The sequence below is a fragment of the Anopheles stephensi genome, chromosome 3, assembly GCF_013141755.1.
Source record: "Anopheles stephensi strain Indian chromosome 3, UCI_ANSTEP_V1.0, whole genome shotgun sequence".
NCBI classification, from domain to species: Eukaryota; Metazoa; Arthropoda; class Insecta; order Diptera; family Culicidae; genus Anopheles; species Anopheles stephensi.
This window is the reverse complement of record NC_050203.1, coordinates 70,584,664-70,606,380: the sequence shown is the minus strand read 5'-3', so window position 1 is coordinate 70,606,380 and position 21,717 is coordinate 70,584,664. Positions and strand designations below refer to the sequence as shown.

General features: G+C 51.3%; 4 protein-coding genes across 9 annotated transcripts; 2 read left to right on the top strand and 2 right to left on the bottom strand.

The window, feature by feature from the left end:
• The first annotated feature begins 11 nt into the window (after window positions 1-11).
• LOC118512557 (collagen alpha-1(IV) chain) lies at window positions 12-10,549 on the top strand. Of its 5 annotated transcripts, none has more exons than XM_036057145.1 (7): window positions 12-145; window positions 1,036-1,415; window positions 3,684-3,732; window positions 3,830-4,750; window positions 4,847-5,343; window positions 5,426-8,999; window positions 9,072-10,549. In XM_036057145.1, exons 2-7 carry the CDS (start codon window positions 1,396-1,398, stop codon window positions 9,324-9,326), a joined length of 5,316 nt encoding a protein of 1,771 aa, XP_035913038.1. In that variant the 5' UTR covers window positions 12-145; window positions 1,036-1,395; the 3' UTR covers window positions 9,327-10,549. The 5 variants fall into 5 exon arrangements, with proteins under 5 accessions (XP_035913038.1, XP_035913036.1, XP_035913040.1 ...); XM_036057143.1 differs by having other exon boundaries at window positions 35-145; window positions 933-1,415; XM_036057147.1 differs by having other exon boundaries at window positions 53-145; window positions 1,042-1,415.
• On the bottom strand, window positions 432-12,270 carry LOC118512561. Of its 2 annotated transcripts, none has more exons than XM_036057150.1 (4): window positions 12,165-12,270; window positions 11,172-11,858; window positions 10,995-11,104; window positions 432-554 (listed from the first exon to the last, which is right to left on the bottom strand). In XM_036057150.1, the coding sequence occupies exons 2-4, from the start codon at window positions 11,277-11,279 to the stop codon at window positions 464-466; spliced, it is 309 nt and encodes a 102-aa protein (XP_035913043.1). In that variant the 5' UTR covers window positions 11,280-11,858; window positions 12,165-12,270; the 3' UTR covers window positions 432-463. The 2 variants fall into 2 exon arrangements, 1 of the variants encoding a protein (XP_035913043.1); XR_004906321.1 differs by lacking the exon at window positions 432-554 and adding an exon at window positions 1,704-1,718 and having other exon boundaries at window positions 12,165-12,264.
• Window positions 12,271-12,293: 23 nt separating this feature from the next.
• LOC118512560 (probable palmitoyltransferase ZDHHC24) lies at window positions 12,294-13,487 on the top strand. The gene is made up of 2 exons (XM_036057149.1): window positions 12,294-12,406; window positions 12,485-13,487. Exon 2 carries the CDS (start codon window positions 12,490-12,492, stop codon window positions 13,357-13,359), a length of 870 nt encoding a protein of 289 aa, XP_035913042.1. The 5' UTR covers window positions 12,294-12,406; window positions 12,485-12,489; the 3' UTR covers window positions 13,360-13,487.
• LOC118512558 (suppressor APC domain-containing protein 2) lies at window positions 13,438-17,908 on the bottom strand. Its single transcript, XM_036057148.1, has 2 exons — window positions 15,662-17,908; window positions 13,438-14,224 (listed from the first exon to the last, which is right to left on the bottom strand). The coding sequence occupies exons 1-2, from the start codon at window positions 17,141-17,143 to the stop codon at window positions 13,706-13,708; spliced, it is 2,001 nt and encodes a 666-aa protein (XP_035913041.1). The 5' UTR covers window positions 17,144-17,908; the 3' UTR covers window positions 13,438-13,705.
• Between the last annotated feature and the right edge of the window lie 3,809 nt (window positions 17,909-21,717).

Sequence of the window (21,717 nt, the reverse complement as noted above, 5' to 3'; positions counted from 1 at the left end):
GGCCGGACGTGGGCAAGAGCTCGAGAAAATCGCCAAGATCGTCTGGAAGTCAGTACACTGTGAACGATCGGACGCGCTGGATCGGTTGCCGTGGTCCCGTCAAACTGCTGCTGCTGCCGCTGCTCCCTGGTGGTGGTCCCGACCCGTAGGCACCGAAACTTGGAACAATTTTCTTCCAACAGCAACACTTTTCCTCTTCGACTTGGCGCACGCGTGTGTGTATGTGTGGATGTGTCTGTGTGTTTGTGCATGTGTGTGTGTGTGCGGGGGGTTACCAAACCCCTTCTTCGCTTCTCGCGATCCAACATTTTTGGGAGTTTTGAGCAAGTTCGTAGTTGTGCACGGTGAAAGGTCGACAGCGGAGTTCGGGTCCAGTTTTTCCATCTGCCGTCGCTGGCTCAGAACACCAAAGGAACCAGCGGAGTGCTCTTCAGAGTGCGGTGCTCATAGCTCGGAGATGAATTTATTGTACACCGTGTTTCCTTGAAGTGATTTTACCGTGTGTTCTGGTGACGGTGCTGGAGACGTTTTTTTGGAGTGATTCTGCGGACATTCTAGAAAAGTGAAGGAATAGATGTGGAAAAGTGGAGAGTCAGCGGAATTGTTACAGCAAAAAATCATTACTTTTTTCTGTCCTTTACAATTTTTTACAATTTTTTTTTGTCCTTTAAATTAAAGAAACTTCATTTCGCTTTAATTTCATTTCTTTTGTGCAAGGAAAAATGTCTAGCAAACGATTACTGTGGCTTATATGGCTTCAAGAATTTTAACTCGCACATCTATCTTGCCCAGTTTATCTAAATAGAAAAGATCAACTTCAATTTAATTCATTTTCAAAAATACTTTAATTCAATTTCTAATCAATCAGATCAATTCAGAATTTTATGAAGTTACATTATTTCATTTGTCTAACTGCTTTTGACCTCCCCCAGCGAAGGGTTCCAGTGCCAATTTCACATGAATTTTCCCACCAGGAAAATATGGTAGAGATTAGCGACCGAATCTAAAAACGACCTTAACTACTAAATAAAACAGGAGCAGTTCTTTTTTTGTGATATCGACCGTGCCGCGTCTGCCGTTGTGAATCTAGTGAAAGTTAAGTGCGGCCAGGAGTGCACAAGCAAACACAAGTGTAATCTTTACTCTGTGTGTGATAGAAAGTGTTAAAAAGAAAGGGGGAAAAGTGCAACACTTCCCAGTGTGAGGTGAAAATTTGTGATTGGTCCGAGCGGAAAAGACTTACGGTGTAAAGTCTCTGTAGTGCAGTCCCGCCGGAGCTGATCGGTTGATCCGCGTGCCATCTGCCATCCAAGCTGGCAGCGAATATTAGCTGCTAGTCGAATCGCTCGACATCGGCCCTGCTCGTAGGGCTGTGCGGTCAGGGCCACCATCACAATGGGGACCCGAATAAAATGGTAAGCATGCAGGCTACGGATTGTTGTTCGTGTTACTATCCCACATACACACTGCAAACCAGGATCTTCAGCGAGGCCAACCAAAGCCGGCTGGGAGGGAAACCGTTGGGTGTCATTGCTTTTCCCAAACCCGACGCCCGGTCGGATTACGCTGAGTGGGTCAAATGTGGGGAAGCCGTCCGTCGGCTAGTATTCCATGCGTCGCGTACACATTGCAACGTGGGTCAGCAAATAGTGATGATGATGGACATAGGACAGAGGTTTTTTTTCAGTATGAGAAGGACCGAAGAACATGCGCTGGAGCTGGAAGATATCTTAATTAATCTGCTTGTGATGGCAAAATTTACACTGAATGTTGGGAGTAAAATAGGCACCATGAAATGTTTTAAAGATATGTTTAATAGTTACGAAGCGCGCTATCGGAAAGGGTCTAAGCTATATAAATATTTAATTTAAATTTTGGGAACTACTTTACTTCTGGTAAATTAAAGTCACAGAAAGCCAGAAATGGCAGGCCGAGACCTCTCGAGGTTGTAGGGTCTAGGAAGAAGAAGAGGAAAAACTAAATCGTAGGGCTCCCATGAATTTGTAGCGAACAATTTGTCGGGATTATTAATATCTTTCAAACAGATCTATGCAATAATTTTACATAGAACTCGAGTTTTAAAACAGTTCTAATAAGCTACCGTATCCAGGAACGATATTCAGTATTCAAGGCCCAATTGAAAATTGCTTGTACTACACAATATTCCTTCTTTTATACGACTAACAATCTTCTTTGTTGCAGTGGAATGTGCGTGTGGCGAATTTTCGGTCTTTTTTATTTAGTTTTGAGAAGAAATAGTATAAGAATTATTTTAATTGATTAAAGATCGATGCCGAAAGAGCTAAAATGTTTCATAATGATTAGAAATAGATATTCAAATATTTAATTTCAATTGAGATATTTTGCCTTGATAATTGCTGGATAAAAGTTTGATGTCTCTCTGTTTTAAACTTGCCTTTGATGTGAGCTACTTTGTCGAATTCCTATTTAAATTTTGATTTGCACTCCCTTTTCTTTTACAAATCCAGAAAAGTCTTGGCCCTTTAATTTTTGATTTTCTTGACTTGTTTTTTACCCGGAGCTGGATAGTTACAGCGTGCGCGTGCGTGGATACGAACTGAAACTCAAATTATTTCCCAATCAGAACACTGGACTACGTAAGGGGCCACCAACTTCCACAATGCTTAATAGGGTCTCTGTGCTCTAAGGACAATGCTCTAAAGCGGTCTTGTTTGCCACTAATTAGAACCCACAAACTACGAGACCGATCGCTTCTCAACAAATAAACTCGAAATCACTCCATTTTCCTCCAAATCCATTGATAAAACCTATTTTTGAAATGCTGCTTCATCTCTTTTTAAGTACTTTAACTGAATCATTTCAAAGAATTATCTTAACAATTGATTGCTGCCCATGTGCACAAGGAGACTTGTTTCTTCTTATTCTATATTTTGGCTCTTTATCCTTTTTGCTGCCCTTAGTAGCTTCCTTGACTGGCTCCTTGATTTGCTGACCCCTCTTTCAGCTTGATGGAATAAAGCCTTGCATACGGGAAAACGGTCCGGGCTGGGATTTGATACCCTCCGTTGAAGAATCAGTGGTGTGAAGATCGGCGACGCTACCGACTTCACCACCAAGACCACTCGTTAGAAGCACCTGCTACTCGCTATAACAAGAACAAACCATTCTTCTCCAACCATTTTACACACCGCAGGTCAATGAACCGTATCCGCTTTTATCTAATTCTGCACGATCGGACATCCGATTCGGACCGGCTGGGTAGCATATCTAGAACTCACTTCCTGACCATCGTGCTAGCCACGATTGCGACCTAGAAAAAAAAAGAAATGGAAAAAAAACAGCTCGTTGCCGTTCGTCCATCCAATTCCGTTGCGTCACATCCCGACAACGCGAAGAGCACACGGACACGGCGAAAGGCTATCAGGAAGGGCGATAAGCCGAGTCCGCGTTCAGAAGTGGTAGCGACCGAGCGAGCCGGGACCACGAACAGTTGCGTCTTGCGACCGTATACGTGCGTTCCCGCCAACACTGATAATGGCCGCAGCACATGCGCCGGGGTTATGAATGAGAGTTGTTCCCTTGTCAGTTCACAGGCCGTGGCGGACCGTGCGCCCTATAAAGCACATTATTTGACAGCTAGCACATGGGCAATTAGTAAGTTAAAGTGATTGTTTTTTTTCGCTCTCTGTTTTGCATTGCAGGTTGATCACTACCTCGTTGATAGTCTGGTATGGACAGCACGCGTATGCGGTAAGTACGCGAGAGTGCAACATCCCAGTACAACTGTTCTACGGAGCGTGGAACACATCTCTGATTTTCTCACTGATCGCATCTTCCACCATCGTAGCAATTGTGGCCCAGAGGTGATGGAATCTTCAAGCGACAGGAACCGGACTATCCACGCAACATGCAGCCACAGATCGACCCGAGTTACAACATTATCGACACCGCCAGCGGACCGCAGGGACCACCGTCCAAGAACTGTACCTCGGGCGGCTGCTGTTTGCCGAAATGTTTCGCCGAAAAGGGTAACCGCGGATTTCCGGGTCCGCAGGGTTTGAAGGGCGTCAAGGGTGTGCGCGGTTTTCCTGGCACGGAAGGGTTGCCGGGTGACAAAGGTACCAAGGGTGAACCGGGTCCGGTAGGTATGCAGGGCCCGAAAGGTGATCGAGGCCGTGACGGTCTGCCCGGATATCCCGGTATTCCTGGAACAAACGGTGTGCCTGGATTGTCGGGCGCACCCGGTCTCCCTGGGCGTGACGGTTGCAACGGAACGGATGGTCTGCCAGGTTTGTCCGGGTTGCCAGGAAATCCTGGTCCACGCGGTTATCCCGGTATCGCCGGATCGAAGGGTGAAAAGGGTGAACCGGCACGCCATCCGGAGAACTACAACAAGGGCCAGAAGGGTGAGCCCGGTAACGATGGACTGGAGGGTCTGCCTGGCCCGCAGGGTGTGGAAGGACCGCGCGGTTACGCTGGACGACCCGGCGAGAAGGGTTTGCCGGGAATGCCGGGAGCACGAGGCGAACGAGGCGACAAGGGTGTATGCATTAAGGGCCTGAAGGGTCAGAAGGGTGCGAAGGGCGAGGAGGTGTATGGATCGACGGGCACGACAACGACCATGGGACCGGAGGGCGCTAAAGGTGATCGTGGCGAACCGGGCGAACCAGGACGGCCAGGCGAAAAGGGACAGGCTGGTGATCGGGGACAGTTCGGTGAGCGGGGACACAAGGGCGAGAAGGGATTGCCTGGACAGCCGGGCCCTAGGGTAAGTAGCGAAAACCGATTCTAGCAACGCCACCTAGTGATCGGTATCGAAACTACAATACATTTTGTCTTGCTGTGTGTCATTGCATACATTTAGGGGCGTGATGGTAATTTTGGACCGGTAGGCCTACCCGGACAGAAGGGTGACCGAGGATCGGAAGGATTGCACGGATTGAAGGGTCAAAGTGGACCGAAGGGTGAGCCTGGACGTGATGGTACTCCCGGTCAGCCCGGTATCTCGGGACCACCCGGAGCACCCGGTGGTGGTGAAGGACGCCCCGGTGCACCTGGTCCGAAGGGACCGCGAGGCTACGAAGGACCGCAGGGCCCGAAAGGTATGGATGGATTCGATGGCGAAAAGGGCGAACGTGGACAGATGGGTCCGAAGGGAGGCCAGGGAGTTCCGGGCCGCCCAGGCCCAGAAGGTATGCCTGGTGACAAGGGTGACAAGGGAGAATCCGGTGCCGTTGGATTGCCGGGTCCGCAGGGACCTCGCGGATACCCTGGACAGCCCGGCCCCGAAGGCCTGCGTGGTGAACCAGGACAACCGGGATATGGTATTCCCGGACAGAAGGGAAATGCCGGTATGGCTGGGTAAGTAGAACTGCTTGAGAAGCGATAATTAAGGATCAGATATTCGATGGCTCTATAATACGTTTTTCCGTTCCCTGCACAGTTTCCCCGGTTTGAAGGGACAGAAAGGTGAGCGTGGCTTCAAGGGTGTGATGGGAACGCCTGGTGACGCTAAGGAAGGCCGACCGGGTGCTCCGGGACTGCCGGGACGTGACGGCGAAAAGGGTGAACCGGGTCGTCCGGGTCTCAGCGGCACGAAGGGTGAACGCGGTATGAAGGGAGAAATTGGTGGACGCTGTACAGACTGCCGGCCAGGCATGAAGGGCGACAAGGGTGAGCGAGGATACGCCGGTGAACCGGGACGACCGGGAGCGAGCGGTGTTCCTGGCGAACGAGGCTACCCGGGCATGCCAGGAGAGGACGGTACGCCAGGACTGCGCGGTGAGCCTGGACCGAAGGGCGAACCGGGACTGTTGGGTCCTCCGGGACCGTCGGGAGAGCCGGGTCGCGATGCAGAAATTCCAATGGATCAGCTGAAACCCATCAAGGGCGACAAGGGCGAACCGGGCGAGAAGGGTCTGGTGGGCATTAAGGGCGAGAAGGGCTTCCCGGGACTGGTCGGACCGGAAGGAAAGATGGGCGTGCGCGGTATGAAGGGTGACAAGGGACGGCAGGGCGAGGCAGGTCTTGATGGTGCGCCGGGCGCACCGGGTAAGGACGGACTGGCAGGACGCGATGGAGTTACGATCAAAGGTGAACCGGGTCTGAAGGGTAACGTGGGCTACACGGGCGATAAGGGCGACAAGGGTTACTCCGGACTGAAGGGTGAACCGGGCAAATGTGCTAGCATCCCACCGAACCTGGAGGAAGCTATCCGTGGTCCGCAGGGTCTGCAAGGCGAGAAGGGCGCTCCGGGTATTCAGGGCATTCGAGGCGATAAGGGTGAGATGGGCGAACAGGGACGCACGGGAGCGCAGGGTAATGCGGGACCTCCGGGCGCACCGGGACCGGTAGGACCTCGCGGTTTGACTGGACACCGAGGTGAGAAAGGTAACTCCGGTCCGGTCGGACCTCCGGGTGCTCCGGGACGAGATGGAATGCCTGGTGCGCCGGGACTGCCAGGATCGAAGGGCGTTAAGGGTGATCCGGGTCTGTCGATGGTGGGTCCACCCGGCCCGAAAGGTAATCCTGGACTGCGAGGACCGAAGGGCGAACGTGGAGGTATGGGCGATCGCGGTGATCCGGGTTTGCCCGGTTCGCTTGGCTATCCGGGTGAGAAGGGTGACCTAGGAACGCCCGGTCCCCCTGGCTATCCGGGTGATGTTGGACCGAAGGGTGAGCCGGGTCCGAAGGGACCCGCTGGCCACCCGGGAGCACCAGGACGCCCAGGTGTGGACGGTGTCAAGGGTTTGCCCGGTTTGAAGGGTGACATCGGTGCGCCGGGTGTTATTGGACTGCCCGGCCAGAAGGGTGACATGGGACAGGCGGGTAACGATGGTCTTAAAGGTTTCCAGGGTCGCAAGGGTATGATGGGTGCGCCAGGCATTCAAGGTGTCCGCGGACCGCAGGGAGTGAAGGGCGAACCAGGAGAGAAGGGAGACCGAGGCGAGATCGGTGTGAAGGGTTTGATGGGACAATCGGGACCGCCAGGAATGATTGGACTGAAGGGAGACAAGGGTTTGGCTGGATTGCCGGGACCGTCCTGCTTGCCTGGAATGTCGGGCGAAAAGGGTGACAAAGGATACACCGGACCGGAAGGCCCACCGGGTGAACCGGGCGCAGCATCCGAGAAGGGACAGAAGGGCGAACCGGGCGTACCTGGACTTCGGGGTAACGATGGAATTCCTGGACTGGAAGGTCCGTCCGGACCGAAGGGTGATGCTGGTGTGCCTGGTTACGGTCGACCAGGACCGCAGGGCGAGAAGGGTGACATTGGTCTGACGGGCGTAAACGGACTACCAGGATTGAATGGCGTGAAAGGTGACATGGGCGTCCCAGGATTCCCGGGCGTTAAGGGAGACAAGGGTACTACCGGTTTGCCCGGTATTCCCGGACCTCCGTGCGTGGATGGGCTACCGGGCGCTGCGGGGCCAGTTGGCCCGCGCGGTTACGACGGCGAAAAGGGTTTCAAGGGCGAACCGGGACGTATCGGTGAGCGAGGCCTCATGGGCGAGAAGGGTGATATGGGCCTGACGGGACCAGTCGGTCTTAGTGGACGCAAGGGTGACCGCGGTGTACCTGGTTCACCGGGTCTGCCCGCTACCGTTACTGCCATCAAGGGAGACAAGGGAGAACCTGGCTTCCCGGGCGCCATCGGTCGCCCAGGCAAGGTTGGTGTACCGGGTCTTCCGGGAGAGGCGGGAGCAAAGGGCGAGATGGGCATCCAAGGTCTACCGGGTCTACCAGGTCCGGCAGGATTGAACGGACTTCCAGGCATGAAGGGTGATATGGGACCGCTGGGCGAGAAAGGTGACGCCTGCCCCGTTGTGAAGGGCGAAAAGGGTCTCCCGGGTCGACCAGGAAAGACGGGCCGTGATGGACCACCGGGCCTGACGGGAGAGAAGGGTGAACGGGGACTTGCCGGTCTGGAAGGACCGCCGGGACCTCCCGGACCTCCAGGACCGCTTGGACGCCAGGGCGAGAAGGGTGATCGTGGTGATTCCGGTTTGATGGGACGCCCGGGTAATGACGGACTGCCGGGACCGCAAGGCCAGCGAGGCCTCCCAGGACCGCAGGGCGAAAAGGGTGACCAGGGACCGCCCGGATTCATTGGACCGAAGGGTGACAAGGGTGAGCGGGGCCGGGACGGATTGAACGGTTTGAATGGACCGCAGGGCATGAAGGGTGACCGGGGTATGCCCGGACTAGAAGGTGTCGCCGGTCTGCCCGGTATGGTTGGTGAGAAGGGTGACCGTGGACTGCCGGGTATGTCCGGTCTGAACGGTGCACCGGGTGAGAAGGGTCAGAAGGGAGAAACACCTCAGCTTCCACCCCAGCGCAAGGGACCACCCGGTCCTCCTGGTTTTAACGGACCGAAGGGTGACAAGGGTTTGCCAGGCTTGGCAGGACCGGCCGGTATTCCTGGCGCACCAGGCGCACCCGGCGAGATGGGGCTGCGAGGATTCGAAGGTGCGCGCGGATTGCAGGGTCTTCGGGGAGATGTTGGCCCCGAAGGCCGACCGGGACGCGATGGTGCTCCGGGTCTGCCGGGACCGAAGGGTGAACCGGGTCGAGACTGTGAAGCGGCACCGTACTACACCGGTATTCTGCTCGTACGGCACAGCCAATCGGATGAAGTACCTGTGTGCGAACCGGGCCATCTGAAGCTGTGGGACGGTTACTCGCTACTGTACGTGGATGGCAATGATTACCCCCACAACCAGGACCTCGGATCGGCCGGGTCTTGCGTGCGGAAATTCTCCACGCTACCGATCCTCGCGTGCGGCCAAAACAACGTCTGCAACTATGCGTCGCGCAACGATCGAACGTTCTGGCTGTCAACGTCGGCTCCGATTCCGATGATGCCAGTCACGGAGAACGAGATGCGACCGTACATCTCGCGCTGTACGGTGTGCGAGGCGCCAACAAACGTGATCGCCGTCCACAGCCAAACGCTTCATATTCCCGAGTGTCCGAATGGATGGGATGGGCTATGGATTGGTTACAGTTTCCTTATGGTAAGTACCCGTGCTCTATCTGATCCTCCTGGAGTTGTTCTAATTTCCGTTCTTTTTCTCTCTGTCCTGCAGCACACTGCCGTCGGCCATGGTGGTGGAGGTCAGTCACTGTCCGGACCGGGATCGTGCTTGGAAGACTTCCGTGCCACACCGTTCATCGAGTGTAACGGAGGCAAGGGTCACTGCCATTACTACGAAACCCAAACCTCCTTCTGGCTGGTGTCGCTCGAGGATCACCAGCAGTTCCAGCGACCGGAGCAACAAACGCTCAAGGCTGGCAACCTGCTCAGCCGAGTATCTCGGTGCCAAGTGTGCATCCGCCATTGAGCATCATTTTAGGTTACATTCGGTCGCCTTTTTTTACCTCCCCCTTCCTCTCGCTCTCTATACCTTGTTTTGTTTTTTTTTTTTGTCCCAACATCCGGTCACAGCACGTGTGCATCATCGGATGTTTCAATAGCATGGGGGTTCAGTGCCTTTTCCTTTTTGCCACATATTACTCCCCTTTGACGTTCGTTAAACCATAGTACCATACCTGCAAGAGACCACAAGAGACGGACCGACATAGTAGGACTATTTCACACAGCACTATCGTTCGCTGGATTCGCCCGGGGGGCCGAGCCGAAGTGTACCGACGTACGCCTTTAAATTATTTTCAACGGAACAACGAACCGCACTCCTTGTGTTCAGTTACTACCAAAAAAAGAAGGCTCCGTTGTGCATTTAGCTAAACAGTTGGACACGACACCAAATATCGAAGTAAGGTGGTAGAGGGTCAGTGCAGTATAGAGACAGGCCAGGCATAAGGGCGACAGGCCAGCCACAAAATGGTCCACTAGCGATTAATCATCCTACTTTCTTCGAGCAATAACTGTTCTTAACGCGTGTTCACTAGCAGCTGTTGGAAAAGGACGGCTAAACAAAAAAACAATCGTTTTTCTTATAAACTTCCCAACAGCTTCACCCCCTTTTTAAATGTGTTCTTTGAAAGCTACGACCGTTTGTTTGCTCTCGGTAGAATGAAATATAAGTTCCCTCAATGTTCCAATCCAATGTGATTCAGACGAGTAGCGATGGATGGATAACGCCAAAACTGCCAACCTTCCTGTGGTGCGCGAATCGAATTTCGAGAAGACGAGACGACGCTTTCCCATCCAATCCCGCCAGTGTGGGCAGTGTAGAGTGAGTGAGGTTCAGTAAATAAGTTCTAAAGTGCCATGTAATTAGAAACCGCTTACCATTGAGCCCGGCAGGTATTTGTGTAATAGTAGCTTTTGCCTACGCGTACTAACCGAAATGTGTCTCCACATGACTAGGAGCAGCAGGAGATAAACCTGTTCCACGTCCTTTCAATCTTTTTTTTTGTTTAATGTAACGATCCGACAGCCCATTACGGAAAACACACCGATGCAAAACAGAAGGATCGCCGAAACAAAGCTGAACTCTCCCTTCCTACCGGTTCGATTAGTTTGTTTTAATTTTAATCGCGCAATAAATGTAACATAACAGAAACGATAATGAAAGGTGAAATAAACGTTCTTACCAATAGAGATGGGGTTAGGCTTTTGTCGATTGGATTGGAAAGAAAAAGCTTTTGTAGTGAGATGAGTAAGATCCCAAGTAGATCTTTTCTTGACGAGGGTAATCGGGGAAAGACCTGCAATCAACTGTTTTGCAGATAAATAATTGGCTTTTAGGATATAAAAGAGGAGCTTGTTTTACCATGGATCTAATGCTGAGGAGACTCGCAACGAACTATAAATAAATATTTTCCGAAAATGTCTTTAGAAAGGATTTACAAGTGAAATACTTGTTCTTACAATGATTATTTCACATTTAATTGTCTTCTACAAAATGGCATTCTTTTGTTAAATTTGAATACTAACATAACTACTATTACTCAAGTCAGAGAACAATTTGTTCAAATGGCCCAAATGATAAAAAATGAATGTTCTAAACTAAATTATTGTACAATTGGTAAAGGAGTTATTTTACCTTGGTACGGTCGTCACTCCGAATCCAGAGGCGCTGAGGGCGCTGATGGTATAGATGCTGGTGAAGGACGTGCCAATACTCTCGCCGTTCCTTTGTTTATTGTACTTCAACTGAAAGAAAAAATAAAATAAAATGTATCAGAATCCATACCTCCTTACCACATTATTCTGTACTTACTATAGGAAGAGAGATCAATTTCATTCGGCAACTGGTCAATATGCCCAGTTGAGCGACCTTCAAGGTACATGCCACTCGATAGAGATGGATATCCAAATCTTCCGGCATATCGTAACTCAGTAAAGGAAACCATTAACGGCACACTAGGATCTATTGCGTGTGGATGCGAACCTTGGTTACCATGGATGCGTATGGCCATATTCCATGGTGCTTTTTCCAACGCAAGCAGCAATCGGTTTTTGTTAGTGTACCCTGCTCGTACATCTCACCGCCATTTAGCCATTACGGAATGCTTTGATGTCATTTTTTTGTTGTCTGTTCGAGTAACGCAGAAAAAACGTATACCATAAAATAGAGCCAGCCAGCAAAAAAGAGGACACATAGCATGACGCTACCCGTAACGCATGTCCAAGTGCAAACGCATTTTTGCGTTCTGTTGAAACAACAGTTCACATCGATACAGCAGTATTTTGCTGAGTTATTCCCGATTGGTGGAGCAGCATCGGTGGCCACAGTATCAGCGGCTGACGACAAGGTAGTAGTAATCGTATTAGTGGAAGAGGAGGTAGATTTAATCCGTTCGGTTGCGAGACAAACTCCTTCGTTTTGCGTGTCAGGAAATTGGGGTTGATTCTTCATCGGGCAACCCAAAAGAACTTCATTGGCAGTGGCCATCGTACAAATAATCTAAAATTGGGAAGAAATACGAAAGCGTGTCGATTATTTGTTGCACAACAGTCACTATTGGTAGCGAAACTAAATATGGACAATACAATTAGAGTGCAGTTGATACACAAGAAGATGAAGGTTGCAGTAACCACCGGCTGAGATTTCCATTCAGCAGTGAGATTGCATCACTTTCTAGTTTATTTTTACTGCACAAAACGATCACGAGCCGCTCAATAATACGAGGAACATTTGCTTCCACCAGTTAACTTTAGTTTGTCTACATTAAAACTCAAAAAAATCCCTAATTAGAAGATTATTTCTTACCTAAAGCTCCAAGCGTACGGCACACGTACACCACGTAAAGCGCGGTTAATCACACAGTATGCCGGCATGCAGGCCGAAATGCACCGGCAAACTGACAACAAATGTTAGGCTGCCTTCGGAAAACTGAGTATTGAACTAGCTGCCATAAACGTTCGACCAGCGTAAACGATGACAGATCAGCTGACAGCAGTTTGTTTACGTGTGATTCAACACCGCCCATCGGACTTTTTCGATTCCTTTCGGTAACGAACCTAAACTTGTGCTAAAGTGTTAATATAATTTTAAAATTATTCATTGCAAATCTTATTCTACGCTTCTAGCCATTATGAGGATACGAAAACACTTTCTACCCCGCACACTGCAGGATGCCGTAGCGACCACCTTCATGGCCGGCATCATACCGATAACGTTCTGGTTCGAGGTGTACGTTGCCATACCGGGCATACACGGCCCGGATTCGCTCTACAATTGGGTTCATTTCGTACCCGCCGTGCTGCTGCTGTTCAACGTTACGGCCCACATGCTTGCCACCATCCTCTGTGACACCAGCTGCTCCACCGAGCTAATCCAGCTACCGCCAGCGAACGTATCCAACGCGGGCACATCGGGCTTGGGTTCGAAATCGTGGCACCTTTGCGCGACGTGTGAATTTATCGCACCACCCCGCTCCTGGCACTGTACCAGCTGCCGGACGTGTATACTGAAGCGGGACCATCACTGTGTCTTTACCGGATGTTGCATAGGGCACAAAAATCATCGATTTTTCATCCTGTTCGTGGCGTACCTGTTCGTATCGACGCTGTACGCGAGCGTGCTGAACAACTATTTCATCTGGTTCGTGCGGGGCGAAGAGTTCCGTAACTGGACGTCGCTGGTCAAGATTGTGTTCCCGCTCGCCATGCTGATGATCGACATATCGACCAAACAGTACTATCTGGTGATATACCTGATCAATATGGTAGGCGTGATGTTTACCGGCGTGCTGCTGGTGTATCACGGACGACTCATTTTAAGCGGTGCCGTTGTGCACGAACGAAAAGCACCGGAGTACGATATGGGCCGGGTGGAAAATATTCGAATGGTGCTCGGAACTCGGTGGTACATTGCGTGGGTATCACCGTTCGTAAAGAGTGAGCTTCCGCACAACGGGGTCAACTGGGAAACGCTCCAAAAGCAGACGATCAAAAGTAAGTGAAGCACGGAAAGTATTGTACTGTACAAAACCAAAGCGACGACACATCCTGTCCAGGACGGCCATTTAGTAGCATTTAAGTGAACGGTTTCACTACATTAATATATCTTTTATCTTTTACTTTTAAACAATTTCACACGATTTTGGCTGTGTTTTCACTGTAAACGGTAATGAAAGAAGCTTCCTGTACGTTGGTTTTTGCCTAACTTTTCTTTCCCAAAGGCTGTGCAACGGTTTTTATACAGTTTCATCTGACTAGCGTTTGGTCAAAAGGAAATCTCTGCAAAAGCTGTCGCCTCACTCGGAATGGCACTGGCTCCTCGATTATCGGTACGCCTTCCACCGTCCATCAGAACACCATCTCTTCCGTGTTCGATATCATGCTGCTGGCACGGTTCGTACGCTGGAGTTGCAACAGTTCCCGTATTAGCGCCGCCTTTTCCCGCTCGAGCAGTGAGAGCTTTTCATTCTTCTGGTTTATCTCCTCGCAAAGCTGATGGTTCTGTTGCTTCAGATGGTTAACCATTTCCGGCGACTGTTGCTGGTGCTGCGGTAGATGATGCGTCTGGGAAGGTCCCGACTGGTAACTGCCTGCAGAAGAGGACGCGGCTGGTGGTGGAGGAACGGCCGGTGGAATGGAAGTGGTCGGTTGGGGTTGCGATGGACGTTGCTGGTGAATAGCACGCTGCTGATAGTGAGATGGAGCTCCCAGAAGAGTTCCGGGAAGGGGACGGAGGGCGAGATTCATGTGCATGGGGAAACCGCCCCGTTCCCAGCTTTCGGCCAGCATCATAAGATGGCGGTTCACCTCGAGAACGCGGGCCCGTTGCAGGTCTAACCGTTCCTGTTGCGTTTCGGTCCACGTTTCCTGCGGAAAAAGGGGAAAAGTTGATCAGGATGTTATGCAGTGGCTAATCTAGGGGGGTTTGGAGACCCAAGGAAGGGTTGAGTACGGGTGGCAATCAATCAATAATCAATTGCGGCAGTAGAACATCCTTTCGACGAGGTCTCTGAGCTAGGAATCTTCGACGAGACCCATCCTTCAGCCCCTTTTCGACGAGGCCCCTTCGCTAAGACTCTTTCGACAAGTCCTCTTGGACGAGGCCTTTCAACCAGGCCCCTTCAACAAGGACGCTTCGAAGAGACCCATGTTTTAAGACGTCCTCGAAGATGTCTTCCTTCTACGAGGCCCCTTCGACGAGGGCCCTTCCTCGAGGCCCCTTCCACGAGGCCCCTTCCACGAGGCCCCATCGGCAAGGCCCCATCGACAAGGCCCCTTCGACAAGGCCCTTTCGACAAGGCCCCTTCGACGAGGCCCCATCGACAAGGCCCTTTCGACGAGGCCTCATCGACAAGGCCCCTTCGACAAGGCCCTTTCGACGAGGCCCCTTCGACGAAGTTCCTTCCACAAGGGCCCTTCGACGAAGTCCCTACGCTAAAACTCTTTCGATTAGTCCCTTCGCCAAGGCCATATCGCCAAGACTCTTTCGACGATGCCCCTTTGACAAGGACCCTTTGACGAGGCTTCTTCGACTAGGCCCCTTTGACGAAGTCCCTTCGCTAAGACTCGATCGTCCCCTCGACGTGGCCATATCGCCAAGACTTTTTCGACGTTCCTTTTGACGTGGACCCTTTGATGAGGCCCCTTCGAAAAGGGTCCTTCGACGAAGTCTTTTCCCAAAGACTTTATCGATTAGTCCTTTCGACGAGGCCCGATCGAGGAGATCCGATCGAAGAGACTTCGCTTCGTCCAAGAATTTCGCCAAGGCTCCTTCGACAAAGCGCCTTCTACAGGGTCTTTTCAACGAGGCCCCTGTTTGGGAGGCTCCGTAAAAGACCGGAGGCCCCAGTGACTGCGTCTACTTAGAATTAGCTCCGCTACTGATGTTTTCCGTTGAAATGAGCGAAACATGTCCACGACCGAAACGCATTTACGTTGAAAATTGTTCGCAACGGATTAGTAGCTTCAGTAGCTGCGAGCAATGCGTTAAATTAGCTTAAACCCCAACACCACCGGAAGCTATCAATTATTCCGTTCCGCCATGAGCTTGCTCTCTAAACACACACACACACACTCGGTCAATTGCCATATTTAGGCATACGAGACTGTTTAAAGTGCTTAGCGGTAAATAAGGCGCCGGTAGTTAACTTTCCTCTCATCGCCACAGGCTAAACACGACCAAATCAATTATAATCTGGGTTTGCACCCCTTAAGAAGCAAAAGGTGGAGCGATTTCCTTTTTGTAGGAAGTTTGCACAGGCGAAAGTGCCCGGGAAAAGCAAACAGTCGGCACCCTCCACTCACCATGTGTGATCCGGGACGGCCAAGGTACCGCATCTTTTCCTGCACGGTCGCCAGCTGCTTGTGGTACCATTCGCGGGCCCGTTCGACCGCCGTCAGTCCCTGCAGCAGGATGTCCTTTTCCTGTTCGATCTGCTTCAGCCGCTTGAGCATGTTGTAGTCGACACCGTTCTGGAGCGTGTGCCGTCTAGGCTCCCGGCGGCGGCCAGCTGCACCGGGAGACTTTTTCTGGTACAGACCACCGGAGCTTAGCCGGGCACCGTCCAGCTGATTGATCGACTGCAGGGAGGGTGAGGAAGTCGAGAGATCCGTTTGTCCATCGGCGGAACCGCGGGCCAGCGGTCGGAGCGTGCCTTTGCCGGGGTGGTCTCCCTTATCTCCGCCCGATTCTCCCATGAGCAGCGACATTTGCCAGTTCTGGAGTGCGTTCCGAATTTCCGCCTTATCGATGCTGGAACTGCCACCGATCGGGTGATGATGCTGCAACGGTTGCTGCTGGGCGTGCTGGTGCTGGTGAGCATTTCGGTCGAGGTTTAACGATACACGCGGTGGCTTCGGAGGTCCAAACGCGCCGGGCAGTATGATGGGCGGTGGCTCAAGATCGAGATCACCGTCGGGGCTGAGAAGCTGTGGCATGCTGAGCGTTTTCTGTGCCGGCATCGCATTGTTTGGCCGTACGGTGGCCGTATTGGTCGGTCCTGCAGTGCTCCACGCTGACGCAGGTGCCAACGTGGGCAGTTTGTTGGCACCCCCAACACCCGGTTCGAGATCGAGCAGTGGAGCTGACGGTGGCCGGGAGAGGGACAGTTTAGCCATCGACCCTTTCAGGCCCGGGTCGTCTCGGGCCAGCGGAGGAGAGGAGGACGTCGAATGGGAGGCACCGGGCGCAACGGGTGACGCCGATAGTGGACTCGTTTGGTTGCGCAACAGACAGATCTTGAGACCGCTGCAGAAGCGCTCGAACGAGAGCTGTCCGTTCGGCGGCGTTACCTTGCGCAGGCTGTCGATGACGCCGCGCGGCAACCCTTTGGAACCGTCGTCCTGCCAGCGCTCCTCGATGTCTGCCAAGCGCACGAAACCTGTTTTGCGATCGTCCATGATGTCGAACAGGGTGCGCATGGCGGCCACGAACGCTTTCGGCAATCCGTCACCATTCGGCTGCTGCTGATGCACCTGGTAGTGCTGATGATGGTGGTGATGATGGGGATGGTTTGGAAGATACTGACGGGTGTCCTGCCCGGCAGAAGCAGGGTGCACCAGTGGGCTGGAGCTCGCCGTTGGCAGCACCGGAGCAAGCGGCTGTCCGGTGGATGACTGTTGTCGATGATACTGTTGCTGATGCTGCTGGCGATGGTTGTGCAGATGTGTCGCCATACTGGTTGCGGACGTCGCGTTAGGCGCTGCTGTTGCCGTCGTAGTTGGAATTGTTCGTTGAGCGCTCAGGGAGAGTATGTTCTTTCGATTGCGGTTGGACAGTGGGTCCATCGCTCACGCTACTCTACCACCAAGAAGGACACACAATCCACCCGATCGTCACTTGCCACTATTCACCAAGGGGTTTCCTGTTTCTTGTAACACAAATCTCTAATCGTCATCTCGAACGAGAGAGATAGAACGAGACCCTGAGTCAATGTGCCAGTGAGCAAATTTAAACGCACTCCAACCTGAGTCCGGTTTCTTGTTCTGCTTTCCTCATCCACACCACACGGGAACATGGGATCCTTTTTCTTGGCTGTTTATTTTTACCAAACGACCTGAAGAACCACCTCACAGTGTGCGTGTCGAGGTACGCCTCAGGGCTATCGGTGCCTTTTTGCTTTCTACTTCGAATCCTTACACCATTCCGACCAGGCAGGAACAGGTATTTTGCACAGGGTAACTTTCAAACCCTCGATCACACACACACACACACACATACATATCATTCACTGCTGCACCTATATTCGTTTCAAACCACAAACAAAACCGAATCCACTTTCTTCAAAATCGCCTAACCGCAAGCTGTGATTAGAAGGTCTTCATCCTTCACCATGTATAGCGCACAAGATCACCTCAAGATCATTCAATTAACACTCGCGATCGATTTCAACTGCCACACGGGCTTTTACATTGGCCCAAAAGCAAGCGAGAAAAACCGTTGACAAAACCCCCGAAGCAGCAGCATCCACCGTCGGTGAAGTCACGCGAGAGAATGCGTATACGCGGTCGCGCGCGTTAGTTTGAACTTTCCGTTTTTTTTGCTGCTGCTGCTGCTGCTGTATGTGTGTGTGTGTGTGTGTGTGTGTGTCTCGCTCTCCCTTTACACCCCCTCCGGTCTGAGGCCACACAACAACCTCCCCCTCGTCACCAGCAACAACACCGCCAGCCAGCCAGCCAACCTTTCGAACCTGATGCCGAGCAGTCCAAAATCGCTGGAGGAGGGGCTGGGTGCCCCACGTGCACAAGCGAGAACAAGCATCACCGGTGAACCGGTCGTCGAAATGGGACAGATTTGGTGGCGGTAGCTTTTCGGTGGGAAGGAGGGTTCTTCCCTTTTTTTTTGCTGCTGCTGCTGTCCCTCTTTACAGTGGTGTGCGGAATAGCAGCAAACGCGGCGCAAAAAGAAGGGCCATTACTTTCTGAAAAGGAAGATCCGTTAAGGATCAGGTGGCATGAAGTGGCATGAATAATTGTAGGTTTATAGGTTTAGGTAACAAGTTGAAAGGGTGCTCTTGTGATTGTGGATTATGGACACTTCCCAATCCCCAGGCACAACATCACGGTATTGGGTCCTCAATTTCGCACCCAACTTCAAGACCAATTCTTCAACAAAAAAAAATTGTTTGATAGCGCGTACTCGGGGTTGCAGTATTTAGTGAAGACACTGTCCAACATTTTTTTTTGTTTGCTGCAAAACCCTCCTCCCACTATCGGGATCTGGTCAGCCATCGGTCAGCCATCGCCGAGGCCATAAAACTGTGCGGACGCCACTCGGGAGCACTCTGTGGTTAGCATAAAAATGCCATATGTGTGTGTGTGTGTGTGTGTGTGTGTGTGTGTGTATTCGCCCCCTCACATAGCGAAGCATTACAACAACCCCCACAACCCCCGCGTGGAACTAGGGGGGGGGGGGGGGGTGGTACGGAAATCTGTGCTTTGTTTTCATTTTAAATCCCGCTAGGCTTTTGCGGCGGGTCGAGGCGTTGGAGACAAAACGTCATAAAATATACAGTTACCGCACAAGACGGGATGGCCGATTAGTTTGCATGTTCGGGTCGTCGATGGCGCTAGGTTTGGTTGGCCGGCGAGTTTCAAGCTAGGCGAAGCATAAAATCTATCTGATCGTCTCGTTTACCACTATCAAACCTAGCGCACTAGCGGACTCGCACACGCGCGAGGGGCCACTTACGTAAGGGTGAGGTCCAGATCGCAATTGTACGGCTGTAACGGGGCCCTTTGTTATGCTTATGCTCGGTGATGGGGGGGGGGGGGGGGGGGAATGAAAATGAATCGTGTTTACGAAAGCACCCGCGTGCGCCTTTCGGCTCGGTTGATGAGAAGTCGACGAAACGTGGTGTGAATTATGATCGGAAGTTTGCGATAAACGTTTGTTTGGTTTGCTGCGACACAGAGTGTGAAGCAAAAGACGTTAGGCAACCGTGTGTTTAACGATCAATTCTCCTCTACCAGAAGCTGACTTTTGTTGTTGTCTTCTATTGAACTATTCGATCTTGTAGTAAAAGGAGCTTGCAAAACAACATGGCGGCCCATCATGGCCGAAGCTGGCCGAGAAGGACATGCCTTGCCGAATGTGCTTTGCTTCGCGTTTTGTTTTGTATTCCAACAGTGTACATACGCCTTGCATAGCGTCGCATAACAAACATAGCGGTCGAGCCTGGTTGCCAAGCCTCTGGTCGGCGCAGAGACTGGCGCAATGCTCGCCGACCAAAACTGGTTTTGCGACCAGCCCTCTCCTTCCCGGGCCAAAGGAAGATAGAGAGCATAAAACAGATTCCCCCCCCTCCCCCCACCCCCATCGCGAACGAGGAGTGATCTCTGGTGATCGACGCAGATTGAGGTTTGGCCCACCGTTCGGAATCTAGGGGGGGGGGGGGGGGAGGGGGAGGAGGCGAGATGGAACAAGGTCTTAAAGGCACGTGCACTTCAGGAGTTTTGCATGCTTTTTTTTTTGCTCAAAGAGCACCAACAACACCCCGAACGGTGAGCAATACTAGAATGGCTTCGCTGAGAAGATCTGAGAGGTGGAGATCAGATTGATCGTCAGTTGTTTCACTTCCATTTTAATTAAAGGGATGCAATAGTGAGAAGCGTTGATCGTTTGAGAATGGGAAAAATGCTACTAAAGGGTAATATTTTTTTTTATACTAACACTGATCGTAAAGCGGGAAGATCGCATTGCTGGAGCTCGGAAAAACGGTTCATGTAAGGGTGGGAAAAACTCATGATGGAAGCTCGTGTTTCCGCCCTCCTACATGACAATACAATTTGCTTTGTGTGCTTGTGGACTAACAATAAACTAAATTTAGTCCGACCAAACAAAGACATGATGCGACGACAACCGACGTGCCACCTGCAAGCGAGCCAATCGTCAACTTGCCGTGACCATATAGCATTACAAAAGCCCACACATTCCGGTATGTCCTACCGGGTCCAACAGCGTCGCCTACGCGCACGAAAAGCAAACGCTTCCGGTTGTATATGGTCGGCTCACGACGTGAAGCGGAACGGTGTTGATTCTTCTTCTTCTTCGTTCGCGCACAGAATGACCGTCCCAACCAACTGGTCAGCTTCTCACGATGCTCCACCCCAGCTCGGTGGAAAATGAAAGCGAATGAGACCGTCAATCGGCCACCACCATTGTTGATGAAAAGTGTGTCACCGACCGGCACGAATGCATTTTTCCCCAGCACCGGGGACCTCTCCTCCTCCTCCTGTGGGGAGGGGGGGTTTGGAGCGTCGTTTCGTGCAATGGTGAATTTGCATTTTGCGCACGGAACTCACTCACTCACGGAACGGAAGTCTCGCTCAGGGGGGTGATGTATGATTTATTCGACAACAGCTTGGACCACGGACGTTTGGTGTGCTTTTCGCCAAGGTTGTTTCGATACGCGGTACGGGGGAACATGTTCCGGTTGGCTGAGTGCCATAGGAAATGGATTTCTGTGTACGAGTGCATATTAGATTCGGGTGAGCGTGTGGGAAAACCGAACGTTGGAATGGAATCGTTTCGGAAGTGTCGGCGGAACCAGCTTCCAATGGAGATTATTTTACAGATTGATCTTTTTATTAGGTTAATCTACTCTTTAGCTTACACCGCTGGAACCTGTTGGAGATCCCTCCTGAAAGTGAGGTCAGTTAAGTCTACTAGACAGGTGATTATTGACTGGACTGTCTGGTGTTATTCGCATGACGTGATAGAAAGCTGAAGCGTCCACAAGATTCGGAACATGACTCTCGATTGTGGATTCGAAGAGTCGGACAGATTAGGACATGATTCTTGTTCAGAAGTCATTCAATGTACCAATTCAATGTAGTCATTCAACATATGTTTTGTAAGACATTAATGCAAAATTGTATTTTCAAAAGACACTTCCTTCTTCTTCTTTGGCCTAACGACCTCCTTCAGGTCATGCCAGCCATTTCTGGCTTACTAGACTTAATGATACCACGTAGTTGGATAGTCAGTCCTCACTACGATCTGGATGGGATTTGAACCTCGGTCCTGCCGTATGAAGACCAATGTCTTCTCTAATACCGGGCCTCCCAAGACAAGAGATTTTAGGAGCTTTTTTTGAAGTAATTAACTAATGTATAAAAAGTTAATAAAAAAAATAAAAAATAAAAAATAAAAGATTCTCCCACAACGTTAAATATTGAGGTTTAATCATTAATTTGAGCGATAATTTTAAAGGAAAAATATTTTTTACAAATTTTAAATAAAATAATTGTAACAAACCAAAAACTACCCCCATCGATAATCGACCATTTAAAGGGGCACGCTGGCTGCACCAACACGCCCTCGAACCGGTTTCTCACACAACGAAGCAGTTCGCATTCGA